This window comes from Galeopterus variegatus, unplaced genomic scaffold, assembly GCF_000696425.1.
Source record: "Galeopterus variegatus unplaced genomic scaffold, G_variegatus-3.0.2 Scaffold25, whole genome shotgun sequence".
NCBI lineage: Eukaryota > Metazoa > Chordata > Mammalia > Dermoptera > Cynocephalidae > Galeopterus > Galeopterus variegatus.
The window spans coordinates 1,148,826-1,165,903 of NW_007726136.1; the positions used below are offsets into that span (position 1 = coordinate 1,148,826).

Below are 17,078 nucleotides of genomic sequence, written 5' to 3' on the forward strand. Positions count from 1 at the left end.
CCACTGGTGTTCCTGAATAAAAGCTGACTTCCTGTTCCACCACTAAAAAAAAAAAAAAAAAAAAAAATGTGGCACCCAATAACACACTTTATAAAAATCACTGGAAAGCCCAAAGAAAACAGGTCTGTGGGCAGGGCCAGGGTGCATTCTCTGCTCTGGAGAATTAAGACCTTAAATTCTTTGACAACTGGATAGAGGAAGAATCTGAAGAGTAAGAACCCCACTGCCTGGCTCCCTGTGGTGGCGTGCCCTGAAAAACCTCATCCAGCCCCTGCTCACATCCACAGCTTGAGTGGTGTGCCTGGTAATGGCGGAGGCATGGTACCTGTGAGACCTACCTGGCCCAAGTGGGCAGGCATCTCACACTAGCCAGGAAGGCACCCCCAACGAAGTGTGGGGTCAGCATGCAGTTACCTCGGGTCAGTGAACTTCACGACCCTACTCGTTTCCTTATATGAGGCGAACAAGGCTGTCTCCCTAAGAGAAGGACTTGGCTCTGAAGGCCAACACACCTGCCTTCTGCATCTAGCAAGTGCTCAGAGTGTGCAGAAAGGAGACAAGTCAGGTTTTAATTACAGATACAGGCCCCTCACCCTGATCTTGTAGTAAAAAAGTCAGAGTGGATTGACAAACTCAAGGCATGTACAAGGCACGTCCTGCGACCTTCTCCTCCTGCCATAGGAAGGACAGTGGCTTGGGGTGGGGGGAAGAGGTTTGAGATCAGGGTTGGGCCCATAAGGATTGTGTGAGGTGATCTCCAGCTCTTATCTGAGTCTCAGGTAGGGGCCTGGGGAAAGGGAGGGCAGGTGGCCTGCCCTCCCCTCTGGGGGAGCTACTCCCACCATTTGGCAGGTTAAACAGGCCTCTAAGGCACAGACCGGTGGAGAGGGAGTGTGTGTCTCCTTCACTCCAGATGCTAGGTAGAGACAGCTGGGGGTGCTCAGATGGGTCCCCATCTGACTCTGGGAAAGTGGAGTTGGAGGGAGGGCAGAAGAAAGTAAGCCACTTCCAAAACACCCCTCCAGAAAATCTGAAAGGAGTTAGTGTGATCACCGGACTTTTTGTGATAAAGCTCCAGAGGGTGTTGGGCATGAGTCTTGTTCAGAACCAATCTGGTGGGCACCTCAGGCCTCCAAAATTCTCTTTCCCAGGCCCTGTCCTGGGTCACCTGTTACTGCAGTCGTGGAAGTTGAGTTACGTAGAACAAGTGAGTGTCAGGAATGCGGCCTTCACAGAAGGGACCCCAGGCCTAACCCCAAAGTCCTAGCCTCTCCGCCACCAGCACCAGCACTTCTGAGTCCATTGGCCCCAGCACCTGGCTGCTCGGTCTCTGGGAACACAGCAGTGGCAGCAAAGTACCCTTGGCTCTCCGACTGCAAGGTCAGCCCTTCAAGCTGCTCCCAGAAACACTGGTTGTTTGGGACAAGGCCTTCGGCTGCAAGCTCAGCGCCCAGTCCTGCCTGAGATGGCTGCCAGAACCTGTGCGTGCTGCCTGAAGCCTTAAAGAAAAGAGAGATGGCGGCATCAAAGATGTCTGGCCAGCGAGGCCCAGGAGGGGCTGAGACCTCGGGGAGGTTGGGAGGGGCTGCTAGAGGTCTGGCTTTCAGTCTTGGAGCAGAGTCAGGTGTCTGTCCCAGAGGGAGCTTCCTCCCTGGCCCAGGAGGGGTCTGGGCTGTGGATGAAGGCAGGTGGGTCCGAGTTAAGGCATTTGGCCCTGAGGAAAAGAGCGTTTCTCCCTTGCACGCCAGACTTCATCTCTGGCCTTCATGGGTGGAGCCTTCCCCACCATGACACAGGGCCTGGGCTGTTTACACTGGGTCCCTGGGTGCTAGTTCAGCTGGTCGTACCCTGGTTTCTTTCTGTACAAACAGAAGTGCTGGATGAAGAAGACAATATCGAAGAAGATGGAGAAGATGCCGAGTCCAAACTTGGTTGGGTCCCCGAAGATCAGTGTCCACTGGTCTGTTAATAGCCAGAGAGGACAGAATTGGCTTTAGGTTGGCAGCTTCTGAAGCAGCTGGAGCCTGTGGGGTTGTGGGTGGTGGGGGTCCCCATCTGCCCAGAACCCCACAGGTCCTCCAGCTATGAAGGCCCCTAGGTGAGTCTCTCCTTGGGGGCTGGGATTGGCTTGGGTTCCCAGGCTGCAGGGCTGGGTCTGGGGGGTGTAGCCCTGGCTGGAAGACCCAGGGAAGTCTGGCCCACCCTGTGCCTCCAGCCCACGGGGCGGGGCGTGGGCAGCACGCTGGCTGACTCACCGTTGTTGTAGGATTGCAGGAACATCTGCAGGAGGCTGAAGCAGCCCCCAGTGAAGTCCAGGAGCACATTGCCAATGCTCCAGCCCTCGGTGCTTTTGTAGTAAAAGTTCATGTAGGCCTGGGCCAGACAGACAGACGGAGGGCGGTGAGGGGGCTGGGCAGCTGCCTCACATGCCTTGTGACCACCACTCCAAACAAGAGCGGCTCTAATTCCTCCCACTCATGTGCCCAGGCCTCGGCTCCAAGGAATGCAGTGACCTTTGGGCTCTGACACGCCTCAGCCAAGGAACAGTTTGGGTGGTCCTGTGGGTCTCATCTGCAACATGGCAAGCAACGCCCCCTCCCACCCTGCACCTCACAGCTCCAGGGGCAGGAGGGGCAGATGCTGCCTTCCTCTTCTTTTCCATCTCTCCCTGGGGACAAAGCCCTATTCTGGTTTCTCAGCAAGCTTGATGCTTCTTCTCTCCTCCTACCTTCTCCCCGGACTCGGTCCTGACTTCAGCTTGTGCCTTAGAACACTGGCTGGGGAGCCTGCCCTCCTGGTTTGGAACCCCAGCTCTGCCTTGGGCATGTTACTGAGTCCTCGTAGCCTTAGGTTCCCCAAGTGTAGGGTGGAATGAACTGGATGCCAGGCCTCACCCTGAGCTTCTTAGGTCTGGGGGTGGTCCGCTTGGACACTCCCCTCTTCCTGCTGCCTGTGCCCACATACTTCCTCCAAAACCACAGAGCCCTCTGTGTCTCTGACTGCTGCAACCTCTCCTCCTACCACCCAGGAAGGAGGTCTCGGTCTCTTTGGTGGTCTGCTCCCATCAGCCCCAGCCTCATCTATATTTGCTGCCACCTCTCCAATCTGAGACCATTCCCAGCATCTCTAACCCGGCTCCTGCCTCCCAGCTTTCCCAGCCCAAGGTTTCTCACACTCAGGGACTGAGGCCCCACTTTCCTGAAGACCATCCTTACTCAGAAGCCCTCCCAGGTCCCCCATGGCCTGGCCCTAGCTTCATTCTCTGCCCAAGCCTTCATGCAGACTGCCCTGGCCTGGAACAACCCCCTCTCTTGTCCACATGATTAAGTCCTGCTGATCCTTAAGGGTCAGGCCTGCCTCCTGGCCAAACACTCTCCTTCCTGAGCCCACCAAGCACAAGGCTGCCAGTGCTGGGGAAGCTGAAAAGGGGCTTCTCTGTTGGGAACGGGGTGAGTTACAGGAGGCCCTAGATTCACGGGTGGAAGTCTGCAGTCGGCAGCTTCACACCCCACCCTGTCCCAGGCCATTCGGCTATGGAGGAAGCCGTGTTTGACTGTAACCCCCTGGATCTGGATAGTACTCGTGGGAGGGCGCTGAGGAACCCCAAGGAGAACATCTCTGCACAGGAAGGGGTCGCGGTGGAGGGCTCCCTCGTCCCACCTAATCGTTCCCGAATCTCTTGCTGCTGCTCCTCAGGGATGTGCATTGTCATGGTAATGGGAGGCAGCACTGAAGTCAGTAGGAGAGACTGCGATGTGGGCAAGGGGAATGGCCCACCCAACCCCTGGAGGGGAGCATGGAGTCCTGGAGGCCTCCCCTGGCTTCCTCATGGGACTCTGGCTGCAGGGAAGTGTGGGCAGTGGTACTGGTGGCTTTCTGCCAGTCCTGCCTCTGCTGGGCTCAGTGGCTTCCACGGTGGCATCACATCCTCGTCTCCCTGCCCCTGCAGAGGCTGTCCCACGGGAGCAGGGCCTGGGCTCTGAACCTTGCAACTCTCATGTTACCAGCCGTGCAGGAAGTCCCTGAAATACCTGTGGAAAATACTTGACCAGCGTGACAGCCAGCTTGATGTAGGAGAAGCAGAAGAGAAACTGCAGCCACGTGGTCGCCCCGACTGCAGCCACAATCATGGTGACAAATGCAAAGAGCCACGAGAGCACCAGGAAGCTGATGGCAGGCCACGACACACGCTGGCTGCCTCGCTGGGGACGAGACGAGACAGGGGTGGGGGATGCAGATGGGGCACAGAGACCACTCAGTAGGGGACTGGGTGGGACTGGGAAGAGGGGTGGAGGATGGGCTGAAAGGGAGGGCATGGAAGCTGACCCTGGCGTCAGAGCAGCCTGGGTGAGGGAGGCCTTTGCTGGGGCTGTGGCCTGGGAAAGGGAGGGGTGGGGACAGATCCCAGAGATCATCGGGCTCCATCTGGGTCATGGAATGTGGGCTGGGACGAGGCACCAGGCCTCCAAGGGTTGGGGGTCACATCCTCAGCATGAACCACACCTTTTTGCCATCAGGGTCTCCTGTTCAGTCCATCTCCCAGCTCCCACCTGCTTTTTGTTCCCACTTTGCAGAAATGGGTGCCTTTCAGAACTCATTCAGGAGTGAAGGGTGCCAGGGAGGTAAATTCTAGCCCTGCCTTCCCCAGGACCCACTCCCGCTGTGGGCCTCCTTCACCCGAGCTTCACGGCAAAGGGAAAGAAAATCTAGAAAGTTCATGAACGTGGGGCCCAAACAGCCCCTGCCTGGCCTGCAGAGTCTGACGGAGCTCCCAGAAGAGGTGGCACAACCTTAGGGGAGGGGACCCATGTCACAGCAGGGGTGTCCTGAAACAGCCCTGAGTCCAGGCCGCTCAGCCGGGCACTCGAGACCCGCCTGACCCCTCGGCCTCCAAGGGGCTGCCCCACCCTGTCCCTCTTCCCCTTCACTGCGCTGGGCCTCGACTGTCCCTGGCGGGGCCCAGGGCTCCGTCGTACCTCCATGAGCTGCCTGGGCACCCCTCCCACACAGCTCTCGGCCTGCTGGATCATCACTGCCTCTCTCTGCGCCCCCCACCCCAGACTTGGTGGCCCGTGAGGGCTTGGACTCCCAGGGTGTTCCCTGTGCCCCGCTCAGGGCCTGGCCCACTCTTCAGGCCCTGGGAAGCAGATGCTGAATGCACGCTCACATTTCCTCTCTGGGGGTCTATGCATCTGTCGGATGGCAGGTAGTAGTGACAGGTGGGACATGGGTGGGTGGTGGCAGGGTGGCCCGATCTCTCACCTCATACAGGCAGCACTGCACGATGATGATCAGAGTGAGGACGACCGCGTGCAGGCTGAAGAAGACGTCATTGCTGTCCACAGGGTTCACCCCATTGGGATATTTGAGGAGAAACTGCTCCTGTTTGGGGGTGGGGAGAAGCTAAGTGGTGAGGGGCAGCCAGGGCACTGAGCAGTTGCGGGGGCTGTGGTGGGCGCAGTGCCTACCTTGATGTAGGGCACCCAGAGGAGGCCGATGTTGAACACGCTGTAGGCCATGAAGCCCATCAGGTTCAGGGCCACGAAGTCGAAGCTCAGACCAACAACACTGTGTGGGGTGAAGGAGACAAAGCAAGGCAGGGGGTGAGGCCTGGGACTACTGGGGGAGTGGGAGGGGACAGAGCTCCCAGCACATGGGGAAGGAGGGCTCAGCCCACCTCCAGGAGAGCACTGTCCTTAGGTCCCTCTTTTTTTTTTTTTTTCCTTTTTGTCTTTTTTCGTGACCGGTAATGGGATCGCAACCCTCGGTGTCGCGCCCGCACTGCACTCAACCAGTGAGCAGACCGGTCTCTATATGGGATCCGAACCCTCGGCAGGAGTGCTGCCGCGCTCCTAAGCGCCGCACTCTACCGAGTGCGCCACCGGGCCGGCCCCTTAGGTCCCTCTTGATAGAACAATTGATGCCATCCAATCCCTGCCCTCTCAAGAGCTGGTTCCCTCCTTCCTTCTCTCCCTCCTGAGATTTCTCCTGCTCCTCAAGTTTGGCCCCAGAGTGAAGTCTGGGGACCTGCTGCACAAGAAACATCTCCCTCCTTGGCTGTCTGCTGGGCAGCCCCCCGAGAGGCCCACGTGGCCAGGGTAACTGCAGGAGAACTTGCGTCCTTTGTGCACGAAGACGCAACCCCAGGCCCTCTTTGTCTTTAATCTCCAAGGCTACATGGATAATCTCCAAGGATACATGACTTGCCCCTAAGTCTTCTAGGGCTGGACTGTCCAAGAGCAGGCAGACTTTCCCCGCATCCAGCCCATTCTCCACTTAGCTGAGAAGCCCACTTTGTTGCTTTCCCAGGGAGGGGCTGAACTGGGCAAGGAACCAGATGCCCAGCCCTGGAAGTCCTGCCCAGGCTCTTAGGGCTTCCCCCTCAGGACAGCTTTCTCAACAGGGCAGGTGGAGAGAAGAGCAGAGGGGAAGGTGTGAAGCCCCTGCCTGCAGCCTCGCTGGGACATCCTGTTCTCAGCCCAAGTGCACCTGCACACAAAGCTCAGCGCGTTACCTTTTCCGCCTCCAGTTCTTGATCACCTGAGGGTAGAATGAGATGGACCAGGCCACAAAGTAGATCCAGCCAATCACCTGGCTTATGACATCAACGATGTTGCTGTGGATCACCAAGAAGTGTATCCTTGGGCTAGAAAGGAATTTGGGGACAGATGAGCTGAGGCTGGGCTTCTGAAGAGAACCCTGCGTGCCCGGCACTGCCTCCCACCTCCGCATGCAGGGCCCATGCAGGCTGGGGCAGCCTACCCAGTCTGGTTGGAATGATTTCCTTGCAGATAAGTGGTAACTTGTCCAACATTGTGAGACGTCACTTGAAAAGAGGAATTTGTCACTCTGGGAGGCACCACCACCTGATAGGAAGATGAAATCAATCTGATGCCATGTACAGTTATCAAGGACCTCACTGAGTGTCTGGCTCCAGGCCACACACTAGGGGATGGAGGGCCAAATCACACCCAAGAGCTTACTGGCCAAAGGGACAACCAACCAACTTGCGCCCCCTACATCTCTGTGTCAGACTTTCTGATTGGAGTTATGGCCTTGTCCTTAGGCCCTGCACTGGCTTATCTCAGAGGGAAGGTAGGATGCTCTTGTGTCCACCTTACAGGGTTGCTATGAGTGACATAATGTCCATAAAGCCCACACTACAGAGCCTGGCACACAGCAAGCTGTAAGGGTCATCACGACCACACTAGGACAACTACAAATTCCTCTACTGCCACTATTACCAGGAGGCTCCTCAGTATCCACAAAAGTCCATCTGCCTCATGCCCAGCCTGGCTGCCCAGTGATGAAACAGAAGAGGTGCATACACCAGAACATTCTCTCCCTCATTTCTGCCCAATACTTATCAAAAGCTCTGCTCCAAGAAAAAATACTTGGAGGCCTTCCTGCAACATCTGACCTTCCAATCATTCCCCTTGATACTCTCAAGTCCCCCCAGAGTGGCAGGCAGCAGGTTGTTATCTTTACTGAACCAAACTGTCCCCTGTCCCCATCCTGTCTGCTCCCTAGATAATTCTTGGAGTTTCACCCTTCATCCATATTGCAGGTACCATGAAGATGTGGCTCATTAGACTACAGTGGCATCTTAATGAGGACCCCTGAAACACTGCCTCTTTGGTCTTAGCACCAGAAATCAGGGGGCTTTGGCAGAACAATTGAAATGATGTTAGTGGCTACTGCAAAGCCTGGAGTCCAATTTATGGTCCATGTCTTACAAGCTATGTCTTCATGACATGCACCACTCTTGGCTCTTTTATTTTCCCATCACCTCAATTCTTTCTTTTAATAGAGTTTCCTTGCAATGTTGTTTGCATATTTGTAAGTGGTCACTAAATCCCTTCTGGAAATAGGGAGGGAGAAAATCGATCAATCAGAAATCAGTCAATACAAGGCAGAATGAAATGATAACAATTGCTACTTTTTATTGAGTGTCTTCTATGTGCCCGGTACAATCCTGGACATTAGATACTTGCTACTGCTTTTGATCCTTATCACACTGTCAAGTAGACATTATCAACCCCACACCTACAAATGAAGAAACTGCTCTGTGTCGGGGGAAGTACCTTACCCCAGGCTCACAGGCCAGGCTCTTGGACCACCTGACTCCCAAGTTCTAACCAATGGTTTCCAGTGTCACAGATAGTGGGTCAGAGTGGTCAGAGCTGGGAGGGGAGTGAGGCACGAGCCTAAAAAGGTGGGTTGGTGCCTATAAAGGTCATCTTATACAAGCAGTTTGTTTGACTCCCACTGTTAAATTTTTTTTTTTTCCTTTTTGTCTTTTTTTGTGACCGGCAACGGATCGCAACCCTCAGTGTTGCTCCCGCACCTTGCTCTGCCAGTGAGTGGCTGGTTTGTATGTGGGATCCGAACCCTCGGCGGGAGCGCTTCCGCGCTTCCCAAGCGGCGCACTGTAGCAGTGCGCCACCGGGCCGGCCCACGTTAAATTTTTTAAAAAATTGAACTATAACATCACACATCACAGCTTAATGAAATGTCTACAGGCTGAATGCATCCAATTCCCAGATCAAGAAATGGAATGTTTCCAACACCCAAAAGCCCTGTTCTGCTCTTGTCCAGTCTCCCCTGACCCTGAGGGTAACTGCTGCCCTGCCCAACATCATAGATTTGTTTTACATACAAGGAATTGTACAGTCTGGGCTTTTGTGTGTCAAGCTTCTTTTGCTTAACACATTATGCTGGACTTTCACCTATTTTTAAATGATGATATTTTCACTTGGATGTTTGGCCCTAACCCAAGTGGCATCCATTCCTTTAAGAGTTTAAATTTGTTCAGTGGGGCAAATCAGACCTCAGAGGGCTGTGAGCCAGAACCTGCTGTTGGAACCATTGGCTTTCCTTGCCCTGCCTGCTGGCCTTGCACCTTGGGCAGGCAGCAGGGCAGCTGTGAGAAATGGTGCAGCCTGTGAGAAATGGTGCAGCCTGTGAGGTACGTGTCAACCCGGGGACGAGATTTGCCTCTTATACAGGTCCCTTTAGCTGGATGCTCTGAGACTCTTCTCTCAGCAATGTTATATTTTTCAGACTGCAGATTCCAAACTCTTGAGACTGATCGTGTTTCACCGCTGTTTGATGTATAATTGACAAATATTGGAAATATTTACAGGCATATGTACGATGTGATGTTTTGATACATGTATACATTGTGAAATGATTAAATCAAGCGACTTAACATATCCGTCACTTCACATACTTATTTTTTTTGTGGTGGGAACATTTAAGATCTAATCTCTTAGCAATTTTCAAGCATACAGTACATTCTTATTAACTATGGTCACCAGAAGTTACTCATCCTAACTGACTTGCATTCATCTTGTTCATTTTTTTAAATTCTTATTTTCCCTCTGAGCTGCTGCTACCTTTATGGATGTTTTTTTGTCCAGTTGAATGGTGACTGGCTCAAATCCTTTGTAAGGTGGAAGCAGGGTACACACAAATAGATAAATGCATAAAGCTATGAGTAATTATTACTGATATAGCAGACAGCCTCTGGTACTGGCTTTTGGAAAGGACACCCAACTAATAGTGTCTCAGAACAGCACTTCACAAACTTTATTTTTTTTTCTTATAATCAAAAATTTAAAAAAATTTTTTATCTTCATATTCAAGTTGTAGTATGAGTTAAGTTTTGTGATCCTTTTATATAACAAAGATAAAATTTCCAGCATAAAAATAAATTATTGTAGGTAGCCACTATAAAACTAGAGTTAGCAAAATAAGGCACTGTGGAAAAGTGAAATCTCAGATGGAGTTTAAAGGATGGTGTGATATAAATAGGCAAAGATATGGAAACAACAAGCAAAAGAGAAACAACAGAAATAAACGTAGCATCTATAAGAGATGAAACACAGCCTTGTCCAGCAAGGGCAACAGTTACGAGTTGAGTAAGAGGTAAGTCTCGCCAATTTCTGAAGGTCCTTGAATGCAAGTGGGGAGAATTAAAAGCAGTCGGGATCCACAGGGGAATGACACAGAGCAGGTGGCACTTTAGGAGGACCAGTGTGGTAGCAGGATGGCCTGGAGATCTGGAGACAGATATGAGAGGAAGTGGTCCTTGCTAGAGTAGGAGCAATGGAAATAGAAAGAAAAGAACAGCTCCAAGAAAAATATGGAATGAAAAACTGTCAGAAATTAGCCATTCACAGAACACATGGTATGAAGAATCCTTCGAGGGCCATAGCAAATGTCGCCTCAGAACAGCGCTTCACAAACTTTAATGTGGCCTCAGATCCTCTGAGGATTTTGCTAACGTGCAGATTTTGGATCAGTTGGTCTGGGACGGGGCCTGAGATTCTGCATTTCTAAAAGGCTTTTAAGCAAGGCCAGTGCTGCTGGTCTATGAGTGCCCTTCGTGCTGCAAGGTTTTAGGAAGCCACTCGAAAAGCATCTACATTCTCAGAACCACTTTTTCTTAGATTTCTCACTAACACCTTCTTAATTTCATGAACATGGCACAAAACACTCATCCCCAAAGACACCAACAAAGCCCAAATCATAGATTTCTAGAATAAAGGAACAGGGGCAGCCTAGGTGACCTGTTTCCACAAGCTCTTAATCAAAATGTGTGGTGTTACCCAGCATTTCTCTACCCATCAGTTAAGATTTGTTACTTACTTCATCAGGGAGCTCAAGGATAGTAATATTTTTTGAACGAAATGTGATTTTAAAAGTGATCACCAAGGTTGCATTTAATGGATGCCTGTGGAAGACAAGAGTCTGATTACTGCAGAGAAGTGGGACGCTGTGAGATCTCCACCAACCCTCTGGGTTTCACATTGGGCCTTCATTCCTCAAGCAGTTAGGGCTAGGAGGTGCCACGTGCTCAACCCTGCAGAGCAGAGAGGTGGAATCCCTGCTCCTTAGGTGTTTTCTATCTTTTTCAGGAGACTAGATTTCCCTTTGGGGTGGGGAGAAAATGGGAGAAGGTAGCAAACTGGCTGTGAGAGACCAGAGGAGCAGCTGGAGGGGGACGGGAGGTGAGCAAGCTTCCCAGAGGGTCAGGCGTGAGCAGGAATTTGTGTGAAGGTCAGATTGCCTGAGGAGGTGAGGGCCTTCTAGACAGGGTACAAGGAGGGAGCAGTGTGTCCCCGGAAAGCCAGCAGATGTTTCTGACTGGGTAAGTTGGACATGCTGGCTGGGGCAACTGGGGGATCCTCACATCTGGGCCTAGAGGCCTGAAGTTCACTTGGAAGGCAGCAGGAAGCCACTCACTCAAGTTGGATTCTGGAGAAGGGAGAGTTGTGGTAAGAGGCTGACAAGTGAGATTTACAAGGTGTCGATGTACAGAGATGGCAGGAGCTGGGGCTGGAATGACAGGCCCGCTTGGGGGGCTTGGAACCAAAGCTTTGATGTGATGTCACACCCCCAAGAGAGGCAGGGAAAGGGGAGAGGAATATAGAGAAAAGGACAGGGTTCCAGATCTTCATTTCAGTGAATCCTTAAGGCTGGGAGGTGAGAGCAGGACAAAGCAGCTAAGGGAACAGAAGAGGTGGGCTCTCTGGCACAGTCTGGACTAGGACGAGACCCTCATGCCTAAAACAGCAGATGTCAGCAAGAAAGACTCTCAGACAAAGGCTAAGCATGAGCATCACATGAGCGGGATCCATGAGCGGGATCCACTCGATGCGGTCACTTCTGCTTTTTAGAAGCAACTTCAGAAGGGTTGACCATCAGCTCAGCTCCTTGCCCCTTGACCTTCGGGGCTCTCCTCAAATATTTAGACTTGGGAAGGACTACTTGGAAGACTGGCGTAGACTGCTGGTCACTCTTCTCAGTTGGGGAAGGGCTCATTCATGCCTCTGGGGAGAAGCGGCCCTTCCTCATCCTCCCAGGAGAAGCAAGGACTCAGTGGGGGGTCAGACTTTGGGTGCTCGCTCTGCAGCCGGGGCTAGCACCACTTCTTTCTATGGCTTGTCTTGCAGTTAAGAGGCAAGAGCAGGCCGGCCCGTGGCTCACTCGGGAGAGTGCGGTGCTGATAACACCAAGGCCGCGGGTTCGGATCCTATATAGGGATGGCCGGTTTGCTCACTGTCTGAGCGTGGTGCTGACAACACCAAGCCAAGGGTTGAGATCCCCTTACCGGTCATCTTTAAAAAAAAAAAAAAAAAAAAAAAAGAGGCAAGAGCCTCACGTCTGAAATATGAACTGACTGAGCCAGGGCTCAGCCCTGACGCAGCTGTGGGGTCCGCGTGGGGCTGAAGACAGAGCCGGGCCTGGCAACTTACCAAAGGGTGATGCTGACATCAGTGGAGCTGCCATTTTCCAGCTTCACAACGGGAGGAACAGTGAGGCTGATGGTCGATTCTGGAAGGACCCAAATAAGTGACGAGTCATCAGGTCAGAGAGCTCAGGCCCATGAACAGACACTGGGACAAGGCCCCTGACATTCGACCTCATGAGCTCTGACTCACTGATGACAGCCCCTGATTTCTAGGAGAAGACACAGAGTGGCTGAGAGGCTATGTGGTGGGACCGGAAAGCAGCCCTCTTTATGCTTCTTACCCATCTGCTGCCAGACAGGGACAGAGGAGGACATAGCCTGAGCTGGACACGCTGTAGCTCTGTAGCCTCTTCCTCCCCCTCCATGGACAGGCTCTGAGGGACTGCGGCTGTGTTGCCCAGAGATAGTTGGAGAACTATGGAGCCCAGAAACTATCACAAAGGAATCCAAGCCATGATCTGGGCTCCCTCTGCCCAGACCCCTCTAAGGCAGAAGATGAAGAATTGAGATCTGAAGTTGTAGATGCTCGGGTTGGAAGGAAACTTGAGTTACCCAAGTCAGTCTCCTCTGTCTGATTCCCCTTCTCAGTACTCCCACCTGGTAGTTTCTCTTCCTCTGCCTGGACACCTCCAGGGATAGTAACCTCCTCTCTTCCAGGGGACATGGCCAGCCTGAAACTTGTACTCCTGGGCCCAGCTCTGCTACCTGGAGCGTCTCAGACCATGTCTGAGCTGCCTTCTAATACCAGTTCTGCCCGTGTGAATGCAGATTGAGGCTCTGTCCTAAGTCTGTAAGTCCCCTAGGCTGAGACTCAGTCTCCAGCCCTCTTCCCCTCCCGCTGGGTCCCTCAGAGCACGGTGACCCCACCCCAGCCCTTGCAGAGGCCAAGCTACTCAGAGCAGAGTAGGATGGTCCCCTCCTTACGTGTGGCCTGAGGGCCAGGAAGCAGCTTTGACAACTCTGCCCTTCTCTTTCACACTCACTGCTGTGACATCAATCTGAGGCTCTGTTCTGGGCTTGCACAGCTGTGGTAGGGCAGGACTTACTGTCCCCGCCTGTTATATTTTACCTAGAGTCGAAGACCACACCAGATAAACAAGTCCCAGAACAAGCCACTGCTCAGGACAGATAGGGATGCTGAAAATGATGCCAGGCAGTCATCATACCTCTTGGTGCCCAGGGCTCAGCTCGGATGGTGGTCAGAGTGAGGAGGAGAGCCACATGGCCTTAGCTCTTCCACAGTCTTTGCATTTGAAAAGCGGGTAGTGAACTCTCAAAGAACCAGATCAGAGAATGTTTATTTCCCCCTCACTTAGCACCACAGAAGATGGCAGCGCTCAGCAATTGAGACACTGGGCTCCAAAGTCACACAATTCCATCCTGGCTCTGATAGTTCGTAGCTGTGTGACCACGGGTAATGTACTTAACCTCTCTGAGCCTCTATTTCCTTACCTATAAAATAGAGACAATAACAAGACCTATCTCACAGGGCCAATGTGAAGACAAAATTTAGCAGTGTTTGTAACATGCTTTCCATGTGGCCTGTGTGCTAAATAATTGTTGGTAACTATTATTATCTTCATGTAATAATTGCAAGACATTTTTAGCCCAAGATGGGAGGCAGTTAGGAAGGTGGCATCTTATCCTGGGAAAGCACATTTGCTCTGGGGTTGAAGCCTCTGTACACCACATCAGAATGATCAAATGGGTTATAATGGGATCACCCCAAGTTTCCCCAAAGAGAGTCTGTTTTTTTGTTTTTAATCTAATGCTTGTTGTCACCTCTCCCACTCTGCAACCCTCCATGCCAGCCACTCTGCTATACTTTTCATTTTTCTTTGTTTTTGGTGGCTGGCCAATGCAGGGATCCAAGCCCTTGACACTTGTGTTATAACACCATGCTCTAACCAACTAAGCTAACCAGCCACCCCACTCTGCTCTACTCTTAACTTCCATTTACTAATTATTACAACAGTGGGAGGTAGGTATTACTATTCTTATCTTAGACATAAGAAAACTGAGAATTCCAGGAGGAAAGGTGTCTTGCCCACACAGCTCAAAAATGGCAGGAGCAGGATTCAAACCTGGGCCTGTCTGCTCCAAAGCCCAGCTTCTTGCCACTAGACTGCACTGCCTCAAGACTGCACCCGAAGAAGTTCAAAGACAAAAACTTTGAAGGCCAATCAGCTCGCCTAAGGTCTTCAATGGGCCACCCCAAAGCAAAGAGACGGAAGGCACAGCAGAAGGAGGCCGGAAGTCCCATTCCAGTTACTTGATTTTACAGTAGTGTCCACTCTTCTTTTGTAATGACATTCAGGAAGGAGGCAAAGCAATGCATATGTAATGAAGTAGGGATCCTATGCTGGTCCTAGCTTTGTTACTTTCCAGCTCTGTGACTTTCGGGAAGGTTTCTACCCTCTCTAGACCTCAGTTTCCCTCTGCATAATTGGCATGGTGGTAGCTGGATTTTCTCTTCTTTCATAGGGGAATGCATTAGCTTACTAATGGAGCTAAGGTCATGGGTTCAGATCCCTGTACCGGCCAGCTGCCAAAAAAAACCAAACCAAACAAAACACACACACACACACACACACACGCTCTGGCCTTAGTCCCCGAGAATATGATCCAGTAGGGCTGGAGGGGGGCTCTGGCTTCTGTATTGAGAAACACTGGGTTCTGGGGTCTCAAGGACCTTTCATTTCTCAGGAAGTTCTTATCCACAAGTGTAACTGCAAAGTAACATGCCTGACTGTTTAACAAACCTAGAAGAGATGATCAGATGACCACTGTTTCCTTAGAGATTCAAGAGGCCAGAAAACTGCAGTGGTGCAGCCACTGTGCGTGGCTCTTGGGAAACTTCTGCAACGTGTATTGTTTGTACTAGGTGCACCTGAAATCTTAAGGATTTTAAGATGTATGTGATTTTTGACAACAGCCAAGCCGATGATTAAAATAATGGGCCTGGCACTCCTGGAGTGTAAACACAGCTCTTCATGGAAAGAATTCCAGAACTGTTTTGGGCAGTGGGAGAACTGCTAGGATGATGCAGACCTCAAAGGGCCTGCTCCAAAGATCAGTCCTCCTACAAAGACGTGCATGCCCTGACACCAGCCTGCCTTCTGTGGGGCCCGAGCCCTGCTGGGGCTGCTGCACACTGCTCCTCAGCCTTCTCTATGGGAAGGGGATGCCAGGCACACTCCTCAGATGTGGCTGCTGCATCTGCCTCCCCTGGGCCTCCAGGACCCACGACTCTTTTTGTGAGGTCCACAGGGCAGGGGCATAGGCCATTCTTTACAGATATTATCCCAGATTGTCGGGGCTCCACAGTTTGATTTCAAGACCCAGTTGTACAGTCTGACTTTAAGAACCAACTGTTCACTTTGTTGATACAGAAAATATAACAGGGACACCAAGGCAGAAGGCCAATTATTTGTGGAATCATCTGGCTCTTTGTAAAACCCCAGGACCACAGACCTGGGTCTGTTCCATCATCCCAGTAGCCACTTGGCCAAGGGGTGGCAGACACATGGGGTCTGGACAGTATTAAACCCTTGGTGACAAACAGGTCAGGCTACTCACTACTTGACAGAGTTTGAATGATACTGTCCCCCCTAAACTCATCCCCAATGTGGCAGTGTTGGGAGCTGAGTGATGAATGGATTAATGCTCTCCCTGGGGGCAGGTAGTGAGATCTCACTCTATTAGTTCCTGTGAGAGCTGGTTGTTTTAAAAAGACCCTGGCATCTCCTCTCTCTCTTGCTTCCTCTCGCCATGAGATCTGCTTGTACCCGCCGGCCACTTGCCACTTTTCGCTGTGAGTAGAAGCAGCCTGAGGCTCAGCCAGATGCGGCCATCCCAGAGTTGTGAGCCAAATAAACCTCTGTTCTTTATAAACTACCCCGTCTCAGGTATCCTGTTGTAGCAACACAAACAGACTAATCCACTCCTATAGCCACAATTTCCCTCTTCACAAAGGTGACGACCCATTTTCTAAACTTACCACATTTCTCTATGAGCTTCAGGGGTGAAAGGATAAAAATAATCAGCCAATTCCTTATCATGTTCCCCGGTTCTCAGAACTATGAAGAAACACAAACAGCAAGAGAATTTCACATTAAAGATGAATCAGCTCAGCTCCCGGTGGACAATGTGCCATCTGGAACCATGGCATGGGACAGCTCATAAAGGACTTTCTCACACCTCTGACCTCACGGGCTTTACATCACAACCTCAGAAAAGGAGCCTTGGAGAGGACCTATCTCTCTTTGATGTATGGGCAAATGGGCTCAGGGCAACTACATGGGTTGTGTAAGGTCCCACCCTGAGGAAATGAACAAAGACTCCATTTTTCCCTCTTCAGCTGCTCTTTGCAACCTAGTTAACAGAAAGAAAAATACAGTTTCACTGGCTTCGGGTTCTTTTTTCCCCCCAAAAGTTATTACAACTGTGGTTAGATATTTGACTTTGTGAACTTATAAACCTTAAGGAAATTAATTTTATTTCCTGTTCTGGGATAAGAATCTAGAGCTAATGACACCAACTGACTCTTGATTAAGACTTTAATTTGACAACGTCAACTATCCAGTACTGTCAAAGATCACTCACAACGAGAACTCAGGGAGGGATAAGTGCCAGATCAGTCCTGGAACAGTTCACTGGCATAGGGAGGGAGACAGGGTGCTGCACACCCATAATCCCATAGCACAGCAGGTGGCCAGGGGACAAGACTGGGCAGGTCAGCATGGATTTCTGGAAATTGGTTTCTACATACTGCCTCAGTGTTCAGTGCTCAGGTCCTTCCACCCCTGACAGCCTCTGA

General features: G+C 51.5%; 1 protein-coding gene across 2 annotated transcripts; it reads right to left on the reverse strand.

Annotated features, from left to right (window-relative positions):
- Window positions 1–544: 544 nt before the first annotated feature.
- CTNS (cystinosin, lysosomal cystine transporter) lies at window positions 545–16,340 on the reverse strand. Of its 2 annotated transcripts, XM_008568833.1 has the most exons (11): window positions 16,260–16,340; window positions 12,264–12,342; window positions 10,654–10,738; window positions 6,763–6,866; window positions 6,515–6,646; window positions 5,469–5,568; window positions 5,263–5,382; window positions 4,032–4,202; window positions 2,256–2,373; window positions 1,848–1,962; window positions 545–1,499 (listed from the first exon to the last, which is right to left on the reverse strand). In XM_008568833.1, exons 1-11 carry the CDS (start codon window positions 16,318–16,320, stop codon window positions 1,382–1,384), a joined length of 1,203 nt encoding a protein of 400 aa, XP_008567055.1. In that variant the 5' UTR covers window positions 16,321–16,340; the 3' UTR covers window positions 545–1,381. The 2 variants fall into 2 exon arrangements, with proteins under 2 accessions (XP_008567055.1, XP_008567050.1); XM_008568828.1 differs by lacking the exon at window positions 545–1,499 and having other exon boundaries at window positions 1,523–1,962.
- Window positions 16,341–17,078: the final 738 nt, after the last annotated feature.